The sequence below is a fragment of the Clytia hemisphaerica genome, unplaced genomic scaffold, assembly GCF_902728285.1.
Source record: "Clytia hemisphaerica strain Z4C2 unplaced genomic scaffold, Clytia hemisphaerica genome assembly, whole genome shotgun sequence".
In the NCBI taxonomy this organism is placed as follows: domain Eukaryota; kingdom Metazoa; phylum Cnidaria; class Hydrozoa; order Leptothecata; family Clytiidae; genus Clytia; species Clytia hemisphaerica.
In genome coordinates this window covers 678,493-702,403 of record NW_027104057.1, presented here as the reverse complement: position 1 = coordinate 702,403, position 23,911 = coordinate 678,493, and the positions used below count along the sequence as shown (strand labels likewise).

General features: G+C 34.9%; 1 protein-coding gene across 1 annotated transcript; it reads right to left on the bottom strand.

Annotated features, from left to right (window-relative positions):
• Nucleotides 1–759: 759 nt before the first annotated feature.
• LOC136812264 (F-box only protein 21-like) lies at nucleotides 760–23,782 on the bottom strand. The gene is made up of 16 exons (XM_067068752.1): nucleotides 23,733–23,782; nucleotides 14,782–14,979; nucleotides 12,407–12,646; nucleotides 11,844–11,956; nucleotides 11,369–11,458; nucleotides 10,890–11,035; nucleotides 10,341–10,418; nucleotides 10,100–10,158; nucleotides 8,936–9,041; nucleotides 7,925–7,989; nucleotides 7,389–7,506; nucleotides 7,044–7,166; nucleotides 6,691–6,761; nucleotides 5,934–6,091; nucleotides 3,635–4,812; nucleotides 760–949 (listed from the first exon to the last, which is right to left on the bottom strand). Exons 2-15 carry the CDS (start codon nucleotides 14,934–14,936, stop codon nucleotides 4,655–4,657), a joined length of 1,680 nt encoding a protein of 559 aa, XP_066924853.1. The 5' UTR covers nucleotides 14,937–14,979; nucleotides 23,733–23,782; the 3' UTR covers nucleotides 760–949; nucleotides 3,635–4,654.
• Between the last annotated feature and the right edge of the window lie 129 nt (nucleotides 23,783–23,911).

The window sequence follows — 23,911 nt, the reverse complement described above, 5'->3', positions numbered from 1 at the left end:
GAGCAGCCATGACAGTTGTCCTTTGCGGACAAAGCCTGTACATTGATTGTTTTCTGAAACAATTGAAAAACATACTTCGCTCTCCACCGTTTCATTCGATGTTTATCCAGAGTCTCTATAATAATTCCATGATTAGACCATGTTCAAGCGTTACGGTTTCGTATCGCTCCGCAACATGGTGTGAACGTCAAAATTCGAAACAAAAGAGAAAATGTTGCAAAGCAAAAAAAAATCAAAACGGTTTTTCTCCACTATTTTCATCGGAACGGAACTGCTCCGTTTCGTAAAATCAATTACTAAACCGTAATGTCTGAACACGGTCTTAAACACTTCCTATCCGTAACGAAAAACATACTGGGGGCATAATGTCTGCTTAACGATATCATTTAGAACGTTCTTTCCCACACTTTCATCTAATTAAAACAATTATAAATTTAACTTTATAGAGGACGTATGGCCTGTTTAACATCGGCCCTAATTACGCCGGACTTTATTACGCCAAACCTCACTTCCTTTTACATTTTTAGCCCGGTCCTAATTTAATTCTGATCCCTTACATCGGCCCTTGTTACGCCAGCTTCGCAAAAATAACACCAATAAGGGTCGACGTAAAAAGGACCAATAAGTTAAAACATCACAGGAAAGTCGTCGCGTCACGATCGTTAACAAAAACTGGTTCGATATTTTTTTCGCCTACCCCCCCCCCCAAAAAAAAAAAGCTTCTTTGGTTCATATCATGACCTTACCCAACCCCTTTTTCAAGTATAGTCAATTTTTATCAGAAAATATACTTTAATTACATTATGTAAAAAATTTACAAAAAGTTTTCGTGGGGTATACAAATTTTGAATGAAAATGTTGTCTAATTATCATAAGGGAAATAACTATCACAACCCATTCGAATCGTCAATCACCAATCAAAGTAAAAGATGGTATGTTTCAGGTCCATCTAGTGTTTTATTGGCCCAGCGCTAAGCGAGTGGGCCTTTCATTTGCAACGTTCTGTTCGTTCGTGTGTCCGTCCGTTTTGGTAGAAACGGCGCTTAAAACCAGTACCACACTTTTTGCCGTCTGGATAGAAAAGCTTGCTAAAGTCTGATACTGGCTATAAAAGATATATTTTCTGATTCCGCGCTCCTTCAAAACAATTTTCAAAACAAAACAAGATGGCGGTCGAAGCGAGGAGGTTGATTCATACTTTCTTGAACATTTTCTTTGCTTAGTGGTCAAGAGATTTTCAAACCAAAGAAATTTTGTAAAGATTTTCTTTATAAACCTTTTTCAACATTCTTATAGTCTTTGCTCAAGTTTTCATAAAGTTTTATGAGTGAAATTCTACCTTAAATCACTTTCATTTTTTTAGTTTCTTGTATTCAAAAAGACTTTATTTTTAGGAAATAATGATTCTGATATAGAAATAAATAAACTGAAATGCAGCTCATGTGTAAATTTGAATACGATTGGAACTTTTTTCTTGATGCTACAGAAGAAAACAGTCACTTCTGGATCTGTCGATGTTAACAACGGTCAGTACAACATACAGTGGTGGGACGTGGTATGATTTTCAAACTCAACACATAATTATTTCAAGTAAACTAATTCTGGAATTTGGTAATGGAAACTAAAATGGAGCTCATGTGTAAATTGGAACAAGATTGGAACTTTTTCCATGATGCTACGCGTGCGTGAAAATTATTTTTTCTGGATCTGTCTCGTTTGGCGAAAGGTGCGGTGACTTGATTTTTCAAACTCGACATAGAATTATTTCAAATAAGCTGATTATGGAATATGTTAATGGAGACTAACAAGATTTTTTCATGATTCTACACATTAAATAAAATGGTCATTTCTGGATCTGTCGCATTAAAACGGTCGGTCGGTTTCAAACTCGACTCACATCGATCACATAATTATTTAAAGTATATAAACTGATTCTGGAATCTGTTACTGGACACTTAAATGCAGCTCATGGGTAAATTTGAACTAGATTGGAACATTTTTCATGGTTGCAATGCATGAACAGTGAAAATGGTCATTTCTGGATCTGTCACATTAATTGTTAACTCGAACATTAACCACATTAATTTTATTAGCCTGGATATGCAGACTGTAAACTATTTTATCGTCTAGTTTTTTTAAGATTATTTTTCTGGTTTACGGTCTGGTCCAACTAACATGCCTGCAGGGATATTTCTCCCTGCATATGTGATTGCAGGTGAGCCCACTCACCAAGCAGAATATTTGCGGGATTTTTTTATATTTTTCCAGTTTTTCTATGGGTGCGCATAATTTATGGAAAAAGCTGACCTTGTGAAAAAAGATAAACGAACGAAAATGAAAATACAGGTTCATTTCTAAACAAAATGGCCGCTGGAAAGTAGCCTTTATAAAATGTGGCTGATGTTTTGATGTAGTTTAAAGTAGTTTTGAAAGTTTTTTGAGTTTGTGAAAGAGGTTTTATGGTAAGTTAATTATGTGTGTCTACCTGGGTTTTCAAAGTTTTGATAGTCTGTCAACAAGGGTTCACTCACAGGCAGTATCAAACAAACTGTACCCGACTTTTTTAGTTACACCAAAACTTTAGAAACTTTGTATTGTTTTTTTTTTCTGAAATTTTGAGTCTGGATACCCAGGCTAGAATTTTATTGGAAAGTTGAATGTAGCTGAAGACATTTTCGCGAGGGGGGTCCGCTGCTAAGGTCTGGTAAAATATTTTATTGGCCAAAGACTGACGTTACAGGCAAAAATGTAAAGGCAAAATTTGGGTAAAAAAATTGACGATTTTTGAAACGATCGTACTCTTGGGTACCTAATAGCTGTCCCCCCCCCAAATAAATTTTTCGAAAATAATTTTCTACCCAGGACATTCTTATTCCAACCCCCCCCCCCGCTTATTGATCTTTGCGAAAATGTTTTTAATAGTTCCCTCTTTTGTCCTAATTCTGCTGTATTACATATTTTTTTATAAGCATAACGTTTATAAGCATACCAAGACCTAAATTTGTCTAAAAAATAAGCATATTACAAGCATATTACTGAGCTTGCTTTTGAGGTGTGTAAGTGAAAATTTTTTTTTCTATTGCAAAACGTAATGACAAATCTTAGTGTCATTACTTATTTCCCTATCCTCATGTATAGCAATGACAGATTTTGGAAAAATTGGAGACTAGAATTTTTCGGAAAAATAAGCATATGATAAAGATACTTCAAGCCTGAGTCTAAAATATCTCTAAGCATAACTGAGCTTGTTTCCCAAAAAAACATATGCTTATAAAAAAAACATGTAGCCTCTTTTTCAAAAGTTTCCCACCACAGACATTTTTATTCCAACCCCCCCCCCACTTATTAAGTTTTGAGATTTTTTCCAACCTCCCCCCCCCCCCGCTTGTTCCAAAACCCCCAGCTATTAGGTACCCGAGGAGAGTATTCAACCGGATGAGCCTTATTCGCCTGTGTAGTCCCGGTTGGTAGGGGACCATTCAATACAATTTCAAGCGTTTAACCAATGAGAAGTACCGCTGTTATTTTGAAAATTTTTTTCCTGTCTTCACTTTGATCCATTGTCAACGGGGTCATACATATGCTGTTTTGTACGCTCGATTTCAACACGTTACTTTTCGCTGGGCCTTCACGCCCAACGGGCTTCTTGTTGGTGTTCATATTAGTTCATTTTTTTTACTTGCAAAATTTTTTACCAAAATCATTTATAGGGTTAATCTATACCAAATATTTACCATATCAAACGGTTCTTAATAAACGAAAGGTTTTTATTGGCTTGTTTCTTTTTAATACGAAGGGAAGGCTCAATGATTGAATCTGTTTAAACCAAACTAATTGTAATCAATCATTTTTTATATTCATTTTGTGTAATACATTCACTTTTACTTGATGATTTCGTCCTCGGGCGAAACGAATCTCGTATTCATTATTATAAACCATATCTTAGTATTTTAACATTGAAAACATAATTTACAGACCTTGCCATCAAACACTACCAATTTCATGTTTTGTACTTTTGAGGACGGCGTTGTGACTGAAGCGATTTGGAATAATACGCAGTTCTAATTCGTGGACCAGTAAATATGCTTGTTTACCGTCGTTCTCGGTTGATCAGGGTCTAGACAAATCAGAATCTAACCGTCTCCGTCGCTGAATAACACACATGCATAAACTCACTATTTATGCCATATGCGAGTTACTTTTACTTGTTTTCAAGAAAAGTATCCCGTTAAACATAATACTCAACCAAAAAGTTACGTTACGTCATCCGTAGCCTTGTGGTTTAATTCTTTTCATCGGGTTTTTCCAGAAAAAAACCGTGCACCCCCTGTCGAGGAGGTTCATTTCCATTCCAAGGGGTTATGGTTTGAAATACAGTGGAATTCCATAGCAGTAAACAAAAATCCGTCAAAAATAAGCGCAATTCCATGGGGGTAATGATTAAAAATTTGGAAAAGTTCGGAAATCCAGAGGAGTATAATTCTAAAATTGCTTGGAATTCCAAGGGGTAGTTCACAAAAAGGTTGGAGCTCCTCAACAGGGAGTGGAATATACAATCATTTAAGATGATTACTTTTGTCCTCAAATGAGATATCTCATCAATCATAAGATACTGCACTACATAAAGTCAGGAAGCATCATGCTAATCCATTAATCAAACATCTGGGCATCCAAACCAATCGCAATCCTCAGGGTACATTTCATTCAACATTTCAGTGGGTTTATAGTAACAGCTATTGATGATTGAGCAGAAGTATTTGCCAATCTCTTCGTGAGCGATTTCACCAGGATTTGCGTGCATCATCAAACTTTCTATTTGTTTAAAAAATGTTATTCATGATATTCATGACGTAATGTTTTCTACGAAAAGAACCCGGTTTTTGCCAGTAGTGGCAAATTTTATACAAGTTTTGTCTTGTTTAAAGTTGTCACTACTGGCTAAAACCGGAGTATTTCCGGAGAAAACATTACGTCACGAATAACATGAATAAAAAGAGCTGTTGCCAAATCACTCCTTTCTACAGTCTGTCCGGAAAAAAGCAGAGGAGATCTTAAATACTTTGATTGTAATGAGAGAGAAATTTTTATCAATGGATAAGCAATTACCAAAGTAATAAAACACGTTTTTGAAAAAACAAAATCAAGTATAATAAATAGGCGATATAAATTGAATTGATATTTCCCTATACATGAATTCAACTCGATCACTGATTTTCTCCCGGACGCACTGCGTTCACTGACCTTTATATATCCCTGGACCAAGTTATTCAATAATGGCCAGGCAAAAACTTTGATCGGAGTTTTTTGATAAGTGGTACCCTAATGGCGACACTACTCAATAGTGGTGTAAATGCATCGATAGCGCTAGATCTACGTTCCCTGGAATACTTTTGATGATGAAGCGCCGGTAGACGTTAATTTCAACACTACAATGGCTTCTTTGTGGGTACCAATTCAAAGAAAACTTCGATCAAAGATGGTGGATATAGCTTGGTCCAGGGATATATAAAGGTCAGTGACTGCGTTACGTAAGAATTACTTTTCTTTATAATATTGATAAATGAGATCAGGCAACGTCAAAAATAGAACACGTGGTCGAATACGAAAGCCAATTCCAACAAACATGGGGTAAAATCCGATGTTGTTTTTGAAAATTCTTGAATTGTCATACTTCAGATGAGAATATTATTGAATCATTTATGTACGCCCAAATGGTCATTCTTCATATAAATTTTCATTTTAAACAATATTTCGACCTCCTCAGTGGAGGTCTTCATCAGGTTTACAAACGTTCAGTTGAGATCATTGTTTTGACGTTAAAAATTATATGAAGAATGACCATTGAACGTACATAAATGATGTTTTTGAAAATATTCTATAAAAATATAAAAAGGTATTAAAGCTGTTGAAGTTACAGTAGTACGGAAGGATACCTTGAGCTGCATATCTGTTGGAACCATCATTGACCATGACGTTGTAGAAAGGTTGATTAGGACCATTCAACATATCTAAAACGCCCATCTGACGTTGCCAATTATACGGCATATCACAAAAATTGTCCCAACCGTATATAACACACATGTACCCAAGCCTGCAAAAATATTGAGAAAGTAAAACCAGTAAATATATAAAATATTTGCAAGGTCAATGTTTAGGTTTTTACCAGTCCTTATAGTAAAATTCATTTTAAGAAATGCTATGTGGAAGATATGTGGAAAATAGGCATTAAAGAGGCAACATGGAGGGGAGAGGAACTAAAAAATGTTCGTTCTTTACTATCAACAGCGGCAGCATGTAGCGATAAGATTAAATTACCCTCAAGTAATTGGGGTGTTGGCTTCCAACTTTCAATCCGGGCACCTGGTCCTCTTCATGATACGCATTAATGAAATGTCTTCGATATCACACCATAGACCCGACAGCTGGTTGGTTGTAAGTGACGTAAAATCTCTCAGTTCATCACTTGCAACCAATCAGCTTTTGGGTCCGTGATGTAATCTCAGAAGACATTGCTATAGTGCATATATCATGAATCGCCGAGGGGTTGAAAATCAAAATTAAAGCTTCTTTAATTGCGCAAAATTAAAGCTTTTTTAATTGCGCAAAATTAAAGCCTCTTTGATTGCAGTTACGAATAGAAAGTTTTCCAGACCTAACCACGTGGGGCTAAATATAAAAACTTGCAGTTACCTTCGATGTCTCATGATCATTCCGATCTTGTACACCACCTTTTGGTTGTCTTCTGTAGACGATCTCAGTTTCTGAAAGAGAAATGTAAGGAGTATGAAAAATAGTATATACGGTAGTAACAATCTGAAAAAGGTTCCTTAAAACTTTCAAAGGACTATGACAGAAACATTCATATCAAAATGAGTCGTCCAAATTCGAATTCAAAATTGGTTATTTTAACTGAAATCTTAAATATAAATGATAATATTAAATCAATAAAGAATGCAAAAATTCGCATAAAGGTGATTGGTGATCATTAGACTACGGTTTAAAATGAGAATTATGATATGGTAAAAACTTTGTCTGATACAAACTGGTTGAGTTTTTTCTTCGTTCTTTTTCTCTTCCTCGAGACGTTTGGTGACAGTTAACAATTGGTGTATTGGTTCACTTGGCAAATTCCCATGAGATATTAAATAAGTCAAATGTTCCAATGTCTGGAAAAGGAATTAAAAGTTAAAAATAGCAAACTAAAACAAAAAGACTATTTTTGCTAAAACAGGGTTCTTTATACTATTTCTCAAAAAATTGGAAGATTCATCTTTACTCTTTTTTCATTTTGGCGTGAAACCAGACTTTCCTGCTACTTTGTAAACAGAATGAAGATATATAAGAAAACATTTTTAAGTGCATGACAAGTTCTAGAAATGTTTTTTAACCTCATCTATGTTGGAGTTTTGGTGTAAATAAATCCGTGTCAAAAACAACCTAGATTCATCTTCTGTAGGTGAAAGTTGTAAAAGTGTTTCAATGAGCCATTGAATCTTCTGGATTTGCCTAAAATGTTAAAAAACAATCATCAAATGGGTTACATTGTATCTTCTGGATTTGCCTAAAATTTTAAAAAACATCCAAAAATTTTGAAGCCTTCGAATGTTCTTAACTTTTTTTGAGTTTCAAGCCTAAAAATGTTCTTAACATGTTCTTATTTCCACCATTTTGTGAGTATTCGTTTTGACCATTTTCCTAAGAAAAAGGGTGTTTTGAGTCCACAAAGCCTTAAAAATGTTCTTAACATTTTGGCCATCGAAGCCTTATGTTCTTATATAATTTGTTCTTATAAAAGGAAACGTGTACGGCTTCCTCAAAGATAGAGGATTCATTTCAACGTAAGAACGGTGTAAGAAGCCAATTTTCATGAAATTATTTTTGAAGAATAGTTGTAAGTAATAAAGTTTGTAAATCGTACACATACCTGCCACTAATTTGTCCTCCGTGTTTATAAAACTCAATCACATCGTGCAGTAAACATACGAAGATCTGACAAAACAAGAAACACAAAAAACATTTCAAAACTAATTACCTTTAATTTTCACCGTATCAGTCTCACTACGAACAACTATTTTTCAACCAAACTACCCAAGCAATAATATTGCGATTATTTGAGTGAGCATATGTCAAAACTTTACTCAGACAAACAGACATAGGAAAGTCGCCTTTCAAACTTTATCAGAACAAGGGATTGAATTGTACACTCTATAATTTTATTACGTCTCACGTCTCACGTACTATATTTGTATATGCTGCAAGTAAATTAAAGAATTGAGCAGGTGTAAAATAAGTTTTGTTTTCTAGTTTATGTTCTTATATCCATGGTCGAACGTGCTAACCGCATTACTCGTAGGCCCATTGTAAACATAAGAAAAAAAATTAAAAAATAAGATTTTTGATAAAAGAAAAGTTTTAGCCTCGTTTTGGTGAAAAAGTCGTGACCACGCCCCTGAAAATGAAAATTTCGAAAAAAGGAAAAAATCAACCTCAGGTATTCACCCAAGGAACAGTAAGCTAAATTTCACCAAAATCATTTTTGAAGTCTCCAGCGTGCCCCAAAGTTTTTAGCATCGTTTTGAGGCTAAAGCTCGTGACCACACCCCTAAAAATCAAAATTCCGAAAAAAAGAAGAAAAAAAACACCCCCAGATATTCACCCAATGAACAAGTGTGCAAGACCAATTTTTGAAGTCTCTAGCCTGCCCAAAAGTTTTTAGCCTCGTTTTGAGGATGAAACTTGTGACCAAGCCCCTAAAAATCAAAATCTTGGAGAAAAAAAAATACCCCCAGATATTCACCCAAATTTCAGCCGAATCCGACCATTTTTGAGGTTACCAGCCTGTCCCAAAGTTTTGAGGTGACTGACTGACATACTAAAAAGGTGGTTAGCATATTTCAAATTTTTAATCTAAAAACATTTATTAGTAGGACCTTACATCTTTTTTGGTAGCATTTTCAGTTGCTTTAAGTCTAGCAAGGAGATTACTTTGTTCATCAACCATCTTTAACATACCAGAACGAAATTCAATGTAAATTGTGTCTCTAGAATGGTGAAAAAATAATAATTTAATAGGTGCGCCACAAAAAAAAATTTCTCTTTGAAGAAAATTTTCCCCAACTCTTATAGTCTTGAAATACGCATCCATTTCATTTTGAAAGGTCAATATTTGACGTTTTTACCAACTTCTGAACGTGACTTTTTCGTTCATCTTAAAATACCATTATAACCTTTCATCCAATTAACCACCAAATTTTTAATGAATTTTTTGGGTAGTTAAAATTTTCAAAATTTCCAGTTTTTTAAACATAACTTTTGATTGAGTGATTAAAGTTTTGTAAACCAAAATTTAAGTTGAGCTTTCATTCATAGAATAAACAAGCTAGATGCTGAATGGACCTACCTGACGATGAAAGTTAGATAGCAGAACAAGGAGAAAAATAAAAACAATCCGCGTTTAGCGAAAATGCATTAAATTTCATCATTGATTGTTGTTGGGGGAGAGGGAAGGGGAGTAGGGAAAAAAGAAATATGTATGTTTATTGAAAATCGGGCTCTGTCACATTTCAGGTATTGCCATTTTTGCATCAGTGTCCAAAATTTCATGAAAAAATATAAAGTACAGCTCAAAAAATTCAAGAGAAACCGTTTTTCCGGCGATTCTCAACTGTTCCGGTGAATTTTAGAAAGTTTCGGCTTCAAAAATCAGTTTTGTTGACAATTGCTTGATGTTGAGCATTGTTATCAATAATGTTTTTGTGTGAAAAAAACAAAGACATATTAAGAAAAAGTCCTGCAAAAACAGGGATTTTCAGCAAATTTTTCTCAAAAATCAGCCTCGGCCATGTTTTGGGCATTACTGATACGCATCTTTCTTTGCAAAACATCAGAAAAAACTAATGATGAAATCTCGAGAAAGTGCCAAAAAACTGGTTTTTCCAGCATATTTCCGGCATGCAGTTAATTTAAAGGACCTCCGAGGTAGGTCCAAAAAAGAATCAATAAAAAATTTTTAACCGTAAGCTCGCAATATCTTGACAAACATTTATACTTTCTCTTGGCGCACTCAGTAGGTATAATAAAGTCAACAAGAATTAGATACCCGATGCTTGGTTTTATTGATGTAAAAAATTGACTTTTTCGAGCACTGGTATCATCAATCTAAAGAAAAAAATGTAAATTATGTTATGTTTTTTTGTTGTTGAAACTTTGTGAGACATGCGAAGGGCTGTGGTTGTGGAGAATGTTTCTTTTCTAGAATCATGAATGTCACCTAGATGGGGTCGAATAGTCACTTCATTTGAGCGCCAGTTTAGAATATTCTATGAATATCTTATTCTTACCCTAACAGCATTGACATCGAGGCCAAGTTTTCTTGCCAGTGTGATGTAAAAACAACATTTTAGAGCCGAAGACGAGAACTGAAACAGATGAACACTAGGAACATAAAGATGAGGTTTTTTTAACTTTTTTCTCCACATCGTCAAAGTTGGATAAACTGAACAAACTTTCCAATTCTTGGAAACGCCTACTGAATCAATTATTAGATTACTTTTTCCAATGATCTCAACACAGGAGTTGAATTCTGAATTTCTTGGACAGGCGTTTCAAAAAACAACTTTATCTTAATTAATCTTGATTAAATCCATTTCAAGAGTATCTAGAAATAGCTTTAGTGAACAACAAAACAAACGTTCAGTTATCAATGAAAACATTTTAAAGAAAGTATCAATTTTCTACCAAGAAGGACTACCTTACGGTCTGTATCCGACATGAGAAGAAAAGCGTTTTGTGCAAATGTACCATCTTTGAGTAAGAAATCATTGAAAACATTTTAATCATCAATGAAAACATTTTAAAGAAAGTATCAATTTTCTACCAAGAAGGACTACCTTACGGTCTGTATCCGACATGAGAAGAAAAGCTTTTTGTGCAAATGTACCATCTTTGAGTAAGAAATCATTGAACATCCACAAAATTCGTTTGATGTCTTCTTGAGTTGACATTGATGGATATTCGTATTCTTTGGTGCCCAGAACTAAAAAATCGACAAAAAAAAAAGATTACGTTTGAAGTGGTATTGATTAGCTTAGAATTCGACAGAGCTATGGCGAGAATAAACAGGTTACATCAACTATTTTCTGGGCTACTGCATTTTATGACCCTTACTTACCCTTCAAAAAGGGTATTCCTAAAAAGGTAGGGTACCCCAATTGGGGCCCCAAAATCATAATCATCAATACATTCCAAAACACGCCATTTAGATTTTCGAAATATTTCATGTTTTTACAGACGTTTTGTTTTATTACTTCTCCAGAACCTGAGAAAAGAAATTAGTTAATAATTACGAATTTAATCGATATGTTGTTACCTTTTTCGTCAAACATGTTTTTTAAATCCTCAATTTGATGAATGTTGTCCAAATAATCTACTTCAAGACCAATGGCAAGAAATTTGATACCTTAAATGATTGAAAATGCTTTTAAATGATGAAAATTTTAAACTTAAAAATGAAAAAATTCTGAACCTAAATTGACTTATCAAAATGATTTCCAGAATAATATGTTCTTTTTGGAAACAAGCCAGATATAAGTATACTACATCAAGTTTTAGGATGGTTGGAAACTACAATTTAATAATTTTGGGTAATCAAGATGTCTTAGTGCAAAATTGTGGAAAAAGCATTTTCCGCCTTGCCAGATGTTTGAAGAAGAATCTTTCATAGTACATAGCTGACGTTAAATCTCTTAATCAAAGACACAACAAACTTCCAATTATAACTTTTGAGAGTTTTCATAAAGTGCTAAAAGCAGCCAGTTGGAGCTTTATCATTAAAGAAACCATACCTTCAAATAGATCATGAAAACCATCCCTAGTGACACAATTCATCAAATTAGAAGTTGCTTTTTGACATCTTACATAATCGTACACTTTTCTTGCATAATATACCAAGTCCATCCTAAGAATTTCCTGTTATCATATTATTTTTATTCTGCACATAAAATTTTGAAAAAAAGACACAAAGTCTTCTTGCCCTTTGATTAACGAATTAAGTAATAACGATTGTGAATAGTTTGGTAAAAGTTATAATCCCATTTTCAAATTCGGATTTTGGTAGATTTTCTCTGAACTTTGGCAACATCTTGAATATTATCTACATATTATACAATGCAAAATTAGTAGCCCTTACCAATGTAAATCTTGAAATATATTTAAAAGGAAACTAATTTTGAAAAATGCTGCCAAAATAACAAAAATAAAATAAATTTCTCACCAAATTTACATTTTGTCATGTTTTTTCAAGACATCCCCAAATTCAGTTTAAAACTTTTTTGCTGCTCGCAATATTAGTTCTTGCCTAAATTGGATCCTTTAAGGTTAAAAAATTAGTGTCCAAAATGATGAATACCTTAAATATTTCAGGTCTGCATTGTTAATGATTGCTAGTAATCCATCAATGATAAAAGATCTTTCAGAGACACTCACTCTAGAAATTTCTTTCATGAGTTTATGAGGAATACTTCTAAGATGGAAAGATCCTCTCATAATCTTCCGTAACTCAATCATTATCATTGCGTCATTTGCGCTTCTCTCTTTGTATACATCTCTGAAAGATTCTTTGGGAATACTGACCCATTGAGTAGGCCATCTGAAAAAGAAAAAAATGCACATTTGATACAGCGTGCATTATAAAATTTTTTAACAACTATACACCTGGGCCCAGTTGTTCAAAAGGCCGATTAGCTTAATTTTCGATTAAATCTCGATTAGAGCTGATTAGCACAGAACCGTCGGTTGTTCGAAAAAATTAGGCTTAAATTTGGATTAAATTCCGATTAAATCAGCCAAATCTTAATCCTGCTCTGACCCAGGATTAACGAGGATTAAGAAGCTTTTTCCTACAAAATAAGTGAAGTCGCTGCATAGAAGTGAGAAATTTGAACGAAAACATTCGAAAAATGACGTCAAGATTAAGATTTTTGAAAACACAGGCAAAATGTCCACGATTAGTTAATCTGGCGTTCGAACAACGGAAGTTAATCACAGGGATTAACTAATTGGTGATTAACTCGCCAGGAAAATGGAGGAAAAAATCGATGAAAATGACCAAGAATTGCCGCTTAAAAATGAGGTTTGCACCCCAGAAAAATGCATTATTAGAGAAGGAACAACACCAAAAGACAAAAGACACTCTGACCTGTAGGAAGTGCCACCGAGATGTTCAGTATGATTGTTCTGAGCTACCAATCTACCAAATACAGATTTGCTTAACGTTTAAATCTCGAAATTTTCAATGCCGAAGTTGAGTTAAGATCTCGCCAGAGCTAGACAGGAACCTATCTGCGTATTTTTTTTAAAATCTGATGAATACTTGACGGGTCAGAGCTGTGAGTCTGATTTTGGCCTCAAAAAAATTACAGTGGGAAATTCTAATTTAGCGCTGTCCTCACTTACTAAAATAAAAACCAAATTTCGGAACTCGCGCTTTCTTTAAGAAAGTGTGACCAGTGAAACAATAACAGGATTTGATTGGCTGTGTTTTCAACCGTTATTAGGATATGGGAAATTCAAACTGTCAGCCCATACCATGCTATATATTTCGCCATCAGTATATAGAATAAAAAATCATAGCATGGATCTCCAGGCTACGCCAGAGCTGATTGAACGAGTTGAAACATGCTAAAACACCAAAGCAAAATCGAAGGACTTCAAAAGGAAATTAAAGCATGTGAAAACATCATGAAAGTACAAAATGAAGAAATTTCCAACTGAAATCAAATGATGTGAACTTTCTTACAAAAGAAATCAAAGAAAGCCTGGAAACAAAGATGAGCATACTCGAGAAAAAGATAGAAACAAAGATCGAGAACATCTTAATCGAAAAGAAGCAAGAGGCGAAAGATGTTAGTTATGCTGAAGCTGTATCCAAGCAGATGAATCGTAAATCAAATAAGGTGGAGAAAATAACTCAATGTTAAACAGTCGGCAAACAAAGATCCACAGCATGTAACCTAATTTTCCATGGAATCAAAGAACATCTGGAGGATCCCGAGAATACAACGAAAATCTACGACGAGAAATTTATCAAGTACAGAATCCTTGGATTACAACTGGGTATCAAGGACATAAAACTTATAAACACACAGAGGATTGGAGTATTCACGGAAGAGAGAGAGGAGGAAGGGAGGTATCGACCAATCAAGGTAGTGTCCGAAAACTAGAAGACAAGAACAAAGTCTTGAGAGCCATCACGACATACAAAGGTCCTCCTTCATCCTATCGAGTAACAGAAGGCCTCACAATTATTGAACGATTGGCAATCAAAGAATTGTGCAAGAGAGCACATGAGCTCAATGCTCAAATGAAAGACAAAAATATTCAATTTAAAGTCAGGGGAACCCCCAGAACAAAAGTTTACCTAAAGAAAATTGTAACAACAAGCAATTGTAAAAAGACAGGTTCTTAGAGGCCCACGGCGTGCCATGAACCTCAATCCTTTAATAAAAAAATAAATAAATAATCGAAATCTAATCGCGATTAGCGCTAATTGGAATTTAATCTAATCGACTTTTGAACAACCGGGCCCTGTACACAGCTGTAAAATCTGATTTTATTCCACTGCAAACAAACAGCAATCAACTATTTTTTAAAGTTGACTGTGCATTTAATATTCAATAAGATCCTGAGAAATAACCATTAACAGAGACCTTTCGGCAATCCAGAAACAAAATCGAATTGACAAGAAAAAAAGAGTTAAAAACCTTGGAATCCAGGTTACATTACCTGTTGTACAGTTTAACTTTCCATAATTCATTACTGGATGCTATCTCATTTAAACGTTTGCATGCCTGACAAATATTTCCCAAATCTTGATGAGAGATTCTCTGGGTAAGAAATATTTGTTCAATAATTTCATCTGAAAAATCCAGCAAGTCCATCTATACTTTCTTTCTTTCTTTACTTTTTCTCTTTAATATATATCTAAAAGGTAAAGAAAGAATCAGATTTTATACAATGCGACACAAAGCACAAAGAGTGCAAACGGGTGCATGTCACTAGTCCGACACTTTCTAGTCCGACAGTAAAATAGTCCGAATCTTTAAAATAAATTTACAATTAAGAAGTCTTTTCTCCGACGTCAGTTTTGTCCGAAAACGAAAGATTTTAGAGTGTCGAATGTTGAATAAGGGTTTTTCACTGAGATAATATTAATATGTTCATTTTGGCGGCATTTTCGCATAATTAGAAACAAAGGACCAATCAAATTTGCGTAAAGATAATTTATAACAAAAAGAATGCACCACCTTTAAGGGTCCCTTTTCGCTTGTTCAGAATTACAAGGGTTTTAAAACACAAACTTTAATCAAAGAAGAAGGGTCGTAAAAACAGCTGAATCCAATTTCTTGACTCTTGGAAGCCTAATCCTAAAAAGCTTCCCAAAATTTAAGAAAAGTCCGGTTTAGGGGCCGAACTTCAAATAAGTCTGAACTTTGGATTTTTATAAGCACGTGGTTGCTTATAAAAGATGAACCCCCTCTTCGCCGATTTATATTTCGTTTTATGAATATGTTTTTTTTTACTCGTTGTCGGACAAAATTGTTGTCGGAATACTGACGCATTCGTCAAATCCAATGTCGGACATTTTTACTGTCGGACTAGAAAGTGTCGGACTACCAACGACCTCCCGTGCAAACAATGCTCCCACTGAAGACCACTAGATCACCCTCAAGGTTAGTATTCTTGTAATAGCCGACTTGTGAGCTAACCAGGAAAGGTACGAGCTTGAAATTTGACATGGATCTTTCCATCCATAATGCCTGCCAGCACCCAAAAAAATATAGCCTGAAACTTTGTAGAATTCCCAGCAGGGGGGGTTAGGGTATAATTCACCAGTTTCCCTGCCTTCCTTCTTCATCTCAGTCTTGTATTTTTGAAGGAAAATAACTAACGTCTGATTTCTGTATTTTTAAAGGAAAATTACTTGCCTTGTCTTTTTAAAGAGAAATAACTAACATCGCAGCTGATTGGGCCATTCTGAACCCATTTCTATATTATATACAAGATATTCACTTAAAAAAAAAATTTCACCTCAGCTCAAGCGTACTCTGGACTTGACTCAGAGAGGCAGCGAAATTTAAAAAAGAAATACTTTCCTTGCAAAATACAGTGAACATATAGTCAGGTAGAATTACATAACTACCCCAACCAGACAAAATGGTGTAGAGATGAAATATTGCACAGAGGTCCAGGAACATGTCAGGATTCACCAAAAAAAAAGCCCTACCCTCAAGAAGATGGCAACACCCTTAAATCCATAATGGCGAGCATTGTACTTTTTTCTACAATTAATTAAGGGGGACCCTTGATAACTGATTTTTAATGATTTTCAAATGTCAAAAATAACTAGACAGGGAACACCCTCTTGATGAGTAGATGAAAAAATTGGGGTCACTTTTGAAGTTTGGACCACGTGGTCCCAAGATATGACCTCTAAAGTCCAAAAAAATGACGATTTTGATGACGTCAGCATTTTTACTAAGAGCAATAAATTGGAACAACGACATGCTCATCATGTAGCCCTGATCACGGGCTTTCAGAAAAATATATGGTTCAATATGTTTAGATCAGCCGTTGGCGAGATATAACGATTATAAAAATCGTTAAAACGCTTATTATTGCTGAGTCAGCACTTTTTTTCGATTTTTAAATCATTATATTTCGTTATATTCCTGGACCTATGTGCAAAATTTCATCTCTGCACCATTTTTGTCCCGGTTTTGGTGGTTTATGATCTAATTCTACCTGACTAATACTTTAAACGTAGTGGTCTAAGAAAACGGCTATTCTTTTTTAGAATCAACCTTACAATCTAGTTTTTATATTTATAAAAACTAGATTGCTGACGTGTGGAAAGGAATGTCGGCGTGACTGATCCTTTTGTTTCGATAATAACATCAAAGCGGGAACTAATTTTCTTCTCGTTTCTTTCTTTCCTTTTTCTTTCTCCCAAGTTCGCGCTTTCCCTCCAAGTCTTCAAGGGTGGTTAGCTCAATTGGTTAGAGCGTCTATCTCACAAGCATGGGCTTCCGAGTTCGATCCCGCCGGGTGACAAATTTTCCAATTCTTGATTTTGTTTTTGTGCTCATCACTTTAATTTTGAATCACAATTCATGAGAGTGAAGAGATATCGATGCGTTATGTAATGTTAATTGCTATTAGTAATTACGCGTTCAATTCGAATTTATGATCTGTTCCCTCCTAGTGAGGAGTTTAATACCCTTATAACAACCGTATTTTATAAGACTTGAATACTGAAATTCAAATGACGACCACGCAAGAAAGATAAGCAAACGATTGGATCAAGTGTCAAACATTTTGACCCGGAAATCAATTATCATTCTGTCTTTAAAGTATAAAACGAGAATGATTCTGAAAGAAGTTATTTGACGATTCTCTTACAAAGAATCGCTCACTCACTCGCTGGCTGAAAGTGAAAGTGAAAGTAGTGAAACTGAAACTGAAACTGTCAGTCACCAAACGCAGGCGCAAACGCCTATTCCCGTTCTTCTATATCTCAGCCTTGAATAATCGCTTGTGGTAAAAAAAAGGTTGAAGAAAAAAAAAACTTCAAAAAGTTCTTATTAAGTGATGCTATCATAGCTTATCTAAACCTTACACAGAGAGCGGAGGTAATATGCTAGTTACTTGTTTGATTGACCTTCATTATAATAGAAAGAGAATTAAAAAAAGAAATTTGAAGAATTGAAAAATTTGACACCCAGTGGGATCGAACTCGGAAGCCCATGCTTGTGAGATAGACGCTCTAACCGATTGAGCTAACCACTCTTGAAGACTTGGAGGGAAAGCGCGAACTTACGAGAAAGAAAAAGGAAAGAAAGAAACGAGAAGAAAATTAGTTCCCGCTTTGATGTTATTATCGAAACAAAAGGATCAGTCACGCCGCCATTCCTTTCCACACGTCAGCAATCTAGTTTTTATAAATATAAAAACTAGATTGTAAGGTTGATTCTAAAAAAGAATAGCCGTTTTCTTAGACCACTACGTTCCTGGTAAGAGGAAAGAACAAAGGAAAAATAAAGAAGTATTAAATACCGTGAAGTCGGGTAACTTGCATCAGTGGAGGGAAACACTTGCGTAGCCATCAAATGACTGACAGTCTAGACTTAAACTCCTGTATCAGGATAATTAGTAAACTAGCTTAGTCTTCCTCTTTTATCTTTCCATTTGCAACAATACAATGCTGACAAGTTGACACAACACATTGATAAAATGTCTGTCAGTCTGTGAGGGAAGTTTATATTGAAATCTGCAGCAAAAACGAAAGGTCTCTTCTACCGATTGTTGCTTTATGGCACTCCTTTGCGGACTGTTTATTTAATTTCCACCAATAAGATTGCTGCATTTCACACAGCCCTTCTTTTTGGAGCCCATGGCCTTTCAGTGCCTTGCCCAACGGGCGGCTGTAATATGTAATATATAATATCACCCTTCACAACACCTCTTTTATACATATGTTTCAATCCGTGATCCTAAGGTCTAGACTATTTCTAATGAAGGATAAAAGCAAGTCCGCGAAAAATTCATCAAGCCAAGACAGGGTAACTTCCAAGCACTTTTTTACCACCGTTATTCGGTGGCAAAAACTCAATTTTATAAAGAAAAAATGTGAAAGGTAAATAATGCAAGATAGAGAAATGAAGGTAATGAGTCTAACAAATAATTTTCGAAGGTAAAAGTTGAGTTTTTTCATAATCAAGTTAGAATTTATAGGCTACTAAGATGCAAGAAACCACCTATTTAGGACGTTTAGAGGACAAAAATTTTCTTTGTCGCCCAACCATGGTGGAACAGGACAAAAGGTTTACAAATTCGATGCAAGAGTTAGATTGTCAATAAAGTGGCGTAATAAATCATTGAATAAAAGACAAACTAAAAATCTTAAATATTGGTATTTTGAAGGATTGGTGCAAAAAAGTGAACCTGATTTTCCAATCGGCGTCTGGCCATTTTTTGAATGAAAACAAAAAATTAAAAAGGGCGTGCTATCAGAGAAAGTTATCATGAAAGTATGATTGATAAACTTGGTGGAATTATTAAAACAAATTTGTTGTCAAAGAGATATAAAAGTAAAGTGAAAATACAGGCAGTATATATAGACTTAAACTCATATATCAAGATTACGGTGAATTTTTTTACGGTCATTTTTCGATTTCAAGCCAACATCTTAGCAACGGGGTGCTCGCCCATAGTTACAGGAGTGTACAAGTGCAAAAAACTAAACATAGAAAATGTTCAAAATCCCCCATTTCGATTAATGCAATTAAAAATGAAACTTTTCTATGTTTCACTTTTTTGCACCTATTCTTCAATTCAAAATGAAAATATATAAGATTTTTAAGTTCTTCGTTTATTCAATGATTTCTTTCAGCACTGATAATCTAACTCTCGCATCAAATTCCGACTTTCTACAGTAAATTGAAGATGAGAAAAAACCTAAGCTACGGATCACGGATTGAAACAAATGTATGAAGGGTGGGATTTTACAGTTGCCCGTCGTGAAAGGCACAAAGGCGCCATAGGTGCCAAACAGAAGTGCCGTGTGAAATGCGGCAATCTCGTTGGTTGAAATTTGTTAAACAACTGCGAAGGAGTTACAGTACAGGGATTACCGTAAGTTGGTCTAATATTGACATCCCTCGTCTAATTCCGACACCCTTCTTTAGAGAAAGAAATAATATGAAAGCTTGAATCACTGGTTGAAACAGTCGGGACCTCCTTGGTCTTTTATAATATTAGTTCAGATAGAATAAAAACATGCCTGACCAACACAACCAAATCTTCTGTCTTGCGTTTACTCTTTCCTTCCCATCAACTTTCGTTTTTGCTTATGTCAGCTTATGTAGGTTTTAAAATCCACAAGTACAGTAATGAATAACCTCTTATAGCTTTATCTGAATAAATCTGGTTGAAAACCTTCTGTCAGGTTCCATTCCGTACGTTTTTTATCCACGTGGTGAACCGGTTTCCCAATAATTAAAAATTGGAACTTACCTGTGGGCGCGATTGGGCATACAGCCATTGCAAAATATTTTTCGTGAAAATTTACCGTATTCTAACGCTAGTCGCTAATATAATTTCAATAGGAAACAAATAATTAAATTTGATTCTTTTTTGTTCGTATTTCTAAACTTCACGATAAAAAGAACTATTTACAAATTATTTTCTTTAACGGGCGTTGAATCAATCGATGTCATAATCAATGCCGTGCATATTTTGTCAGCGCCGTGCATATTCTGTCAACATACTTTTCATTGGATAAATACGATAAATACCACTTAAATATACAAGACAAGTGTAAAACATAATTTTATCGCCCGCAAGCACGGCTTAGCTAAGCGCACCTCTCTTATTCATTATCTAAGAACGGAACGGGCAAAGATTACCAAGCGGGCTGATAGCGGACAAAGGTTATTTGAAGATATTTTCAGTTATAATCCAAGCATGGAGGTAATAAAAATATAGATGGAGATACCACTCCTACTATTCTATTGTATTGTATCCTTGATAGCAAACTGTTGCTTTGTTGCTTTGGGAAAAAGCCATTAATTTTGCTTTCGCTCATGGGAATACTTGAGTCGAAGAGAATTTGAATAAAATCACGCTACATTTTTAATTTGTTCATTGTGTGATGACAGTTTTGTTTATAAAACATAAGAAAACCTTGCAAGAATAAGCACAGAACATCGAGAATTTAAAATGTTTGCTGCTCAGGGAATCCTCGGCAATTTTTGTCATTTTTACACATTTACTAATGTCAATCTTTCAACTATATATTCTATCAAAATTTTGAAGCAGCTGCTATTTTAGATCTAAAGATATTTATAGCAAAGAACCTTCCACAAACAACAAAAAATTCGCAAAATTTGAAGAAGTTTACCTCTCGAAAGTTTCCCGATAAAATAAAAACTTCTTTTAAAATTATAAAGAAATTATAACTCGAAAAAAAATCGCATTTTACCTAAAAATACAAGGTTTCGTTGGACAGAATAACTTTACTTTAGTTCTTATAATCTATATCTTGACTGATTTTTGCTATCAAGGATTGGTAATCAAAGGAGGCCGATTTGAAAGAAATTTCTAAAGAGTTTCATGACTTCTCTGGCTATTACAGAAAAGTTGTTACTCCATCTAGTTTTTATTACCTCCCTGATCCAAGGTAGAACAAACTAAATATAGAAAGGGGGTATTTTTTAGTGCTCTATACTTTGATCGGTATTTTTTTTGGATTTTATGTTTAGATTTTTTTACCCAGCCCGGTTGCTATGTACGGGCGTCCTGTTGCTAAGACCTTTGCTTGAAATCGAAAGTGAAACCAAAATAATTTAACGCACACTGCCGTTCGCGTAATATCGATAAAGTGAAAGGAGGTCCTGACTGCATTAAAAAAGGATTATTCCTCTCTGACCACTAAGCAAAGAAAAACAGTTTCAACCTTTCTATAAAATTCAGCGGAAAAAAAGGGTGTCGGAATTAGAAGAGAGGTGTCGGTGAGAGGTGACCAACTTACGGTATAAAATTTGTTTACCTTTATCCTTGCAGCTTCCCAACATCCAAGCTCTCAAACATCACAAGCTGAATGAAATTAATTTCGATTTCCCGTAGAAATTGAGGTATGAGGCTACCGAGACAAATGTGACGAATTTGTGTGGAAACAAAATTTAACATTGTTCTAGGCTGCAAAGTACCGTTACTTGGTCTAATGTCAACATCCGTCTTCTAATTTCGACACCCTTCTTTAGAGATAGGAACAATAGAAACTGCGGAAGGTCAGAACCGCTGATTGACTTTCGTTAGCGCGATGAGAGGAAAAAATGTTTAGTCTATCAGTGATTTCAACCTTCCTATTATTCCTATCTATAAAAGAGGGTGTCTGAATTAGAAGACGGATGTTGACATTAGACCAAATTATGGTATTCTTTTTTCTGAAAGAAGAATTAACATTCTGCTATAGATAACCTGATAACAGCTGTTCGTAATTTTCTTACGCACACGGTAAACCTCTGAAGGTGCTTGAAAATTATACATCTGAGGAAATTAGTCCTCCCACGGAAAATTCTACAACAAGAATCTTGCTGTGCGCTGGAAACTCAAAAACTGATACGGCGCCCTATTCATAAACACAATCACACAACTTTGTTGTCGTTCCTAGTCCTTTTAGACGAACACGGTCCTAACGATTTCGAGATTGCATATTCGTCAGATTGTTATGTTTTCACACATCCCTTTAGAGCTTTAGTGTGATGTGCAGAAAACAACCACAATCTGATCTCAGGTAAGCTATAGACTGCTTTTTGTCAATACAATGTGTTGTGTCAACTTTGTCAGCATTGTATTGAACAAAGGGAAAGATAAAAGAGGTAAGACTAGCCTAATTTCTAATGCTGATATAGGAGTTTAAGCTTAGACTGACAGGTCTTTCAGACCAGAGAGATATCAACAACAAATAATCCCATCCCATGTTTCAACATACAATCAACCAATCGCCCCCCAAGTTAGCGACTCCAGAAGTCATGCAACTTTTGTTGACGTCAAACCAAGTGTTTCATTTTTCCGTGAACTTTGAACCCTTCGCACTTTTTTCTATGTATGCTAAAGCGTTCCGGTTTTTACTAAATGAAAGCCCATGATCTTAGCTTTCCAGCGGTATATAACACTGTGGACACATGGTAGACGGCAAATTGGTAAAATGCCGAACGTTTTGCAACATTTTGAAAATTGTTTGCCGACGGGAGAAAAAAAATTTGCAACTATCGAAGAACAAATGTGTCTGGAAACAGAGGAAAATGTATTTGGAGGCTGAAACTTTGTATGTTTATCAGAAAAAGGGTGAGGAATTCAAAAATCACAATCGCTAATTCTAGTTCTTTCATTTTCATGTAGTTTTTTTAACTTTTTTGCTTCTTTAGCATGGGAATGTCCCAAAAAAAAGTTTTTATTTTTGCCGAAATGGATTTTCTTTTCATTTGGGGTTTCTCCTTTCAGAAAAACTTATTCTTTACTCATAAGTTTTTGTTCCTCCATTTCCAGAGGCCCCTTGAAAATGGGTCCTACCACCTTTTTTGACTCATTTCAACCTTTTCCAAGCTATTTTCTTCAAAAACAAAAATAAAACAATGCAATGTCTTCTTTTTTCAAAAAAAGATATATCTTTCGTTATTTTGATAAATATACTATATAGCTAAATATTTTACAAATATTTTTATATAATAATATTTTAACACCATCAAAGAATTCTCCCTCCAAATTTGAGGTCTCTAGCTACACTAGAAAAAGAGATATGCAAAATTTAAGAAGCATGACTGGAAAATTTCTTTTTTTTCTTTTTTGACACATTTTTCGAATTTTTCCAAGCTATTTTCCTAACCTTTTTTTTGACATTTTTAGTCAAATTTTTGACACTAAAATTTGAATATCTTTACAACCACTAATCCTCTGATGGCCTATGACCCCTCATTTTCTTTCTTTTTCAAAGCTCTACAAGATAGGATAGATTTTGAAAAAAAAATTAAAACTTGAAAAATCTTCTGGAGTTGCTACCCAAGTTAGCTAGAACCGTTGACTGTACAACCCTATCAAAAATCTCCTACAATAGATTATCCTATTGATCAATGATTCATCCATTGGCTTATTTGTATGAGAAGTATGAAATTTACCTAATTTTTCTGCTCTGGCATCTGGTCTGGGCTGCTTGGCCCTGTGCTGTTTATTCCAAATTTACCAGTATCCAGTTGAATTTTCTGCAGTACCACTATTGATCTGTAAACAAATATGGCGGCAACAAGATCTCCGCTGTTTTAGGTATCCGGATTTCTACACACCCGTGAAAAATGTC

What these genes read in the sequence shown, in the direction of transcription:
- LOC136812264 (XM_067068752.1), bottom strand. Translation starts at nt 14,936, where the DNA reads ATGGACTTGCTGGATTTTTCAGATGAAATTATTGAACAAATATTTCTT. An exon ending in TGTCGGATACAGACCGTAAG is followed by an intron (nt 10,419 to 10,889) that starts GTAGTCCTTCTT and finishes CATCTGTTTCAG; the next exon opens with TTCTCGTCTTCGGCTCTAAA. An exon ending in TCGATGTCAATGCTGTTAGG is followed by an intron (nt 10,159 to 10,340) that starts GTAAGAATAAGA and finishes TTTTTTCTTTAG; the next exon opens with ATTGATGATACCAGTGCTCG.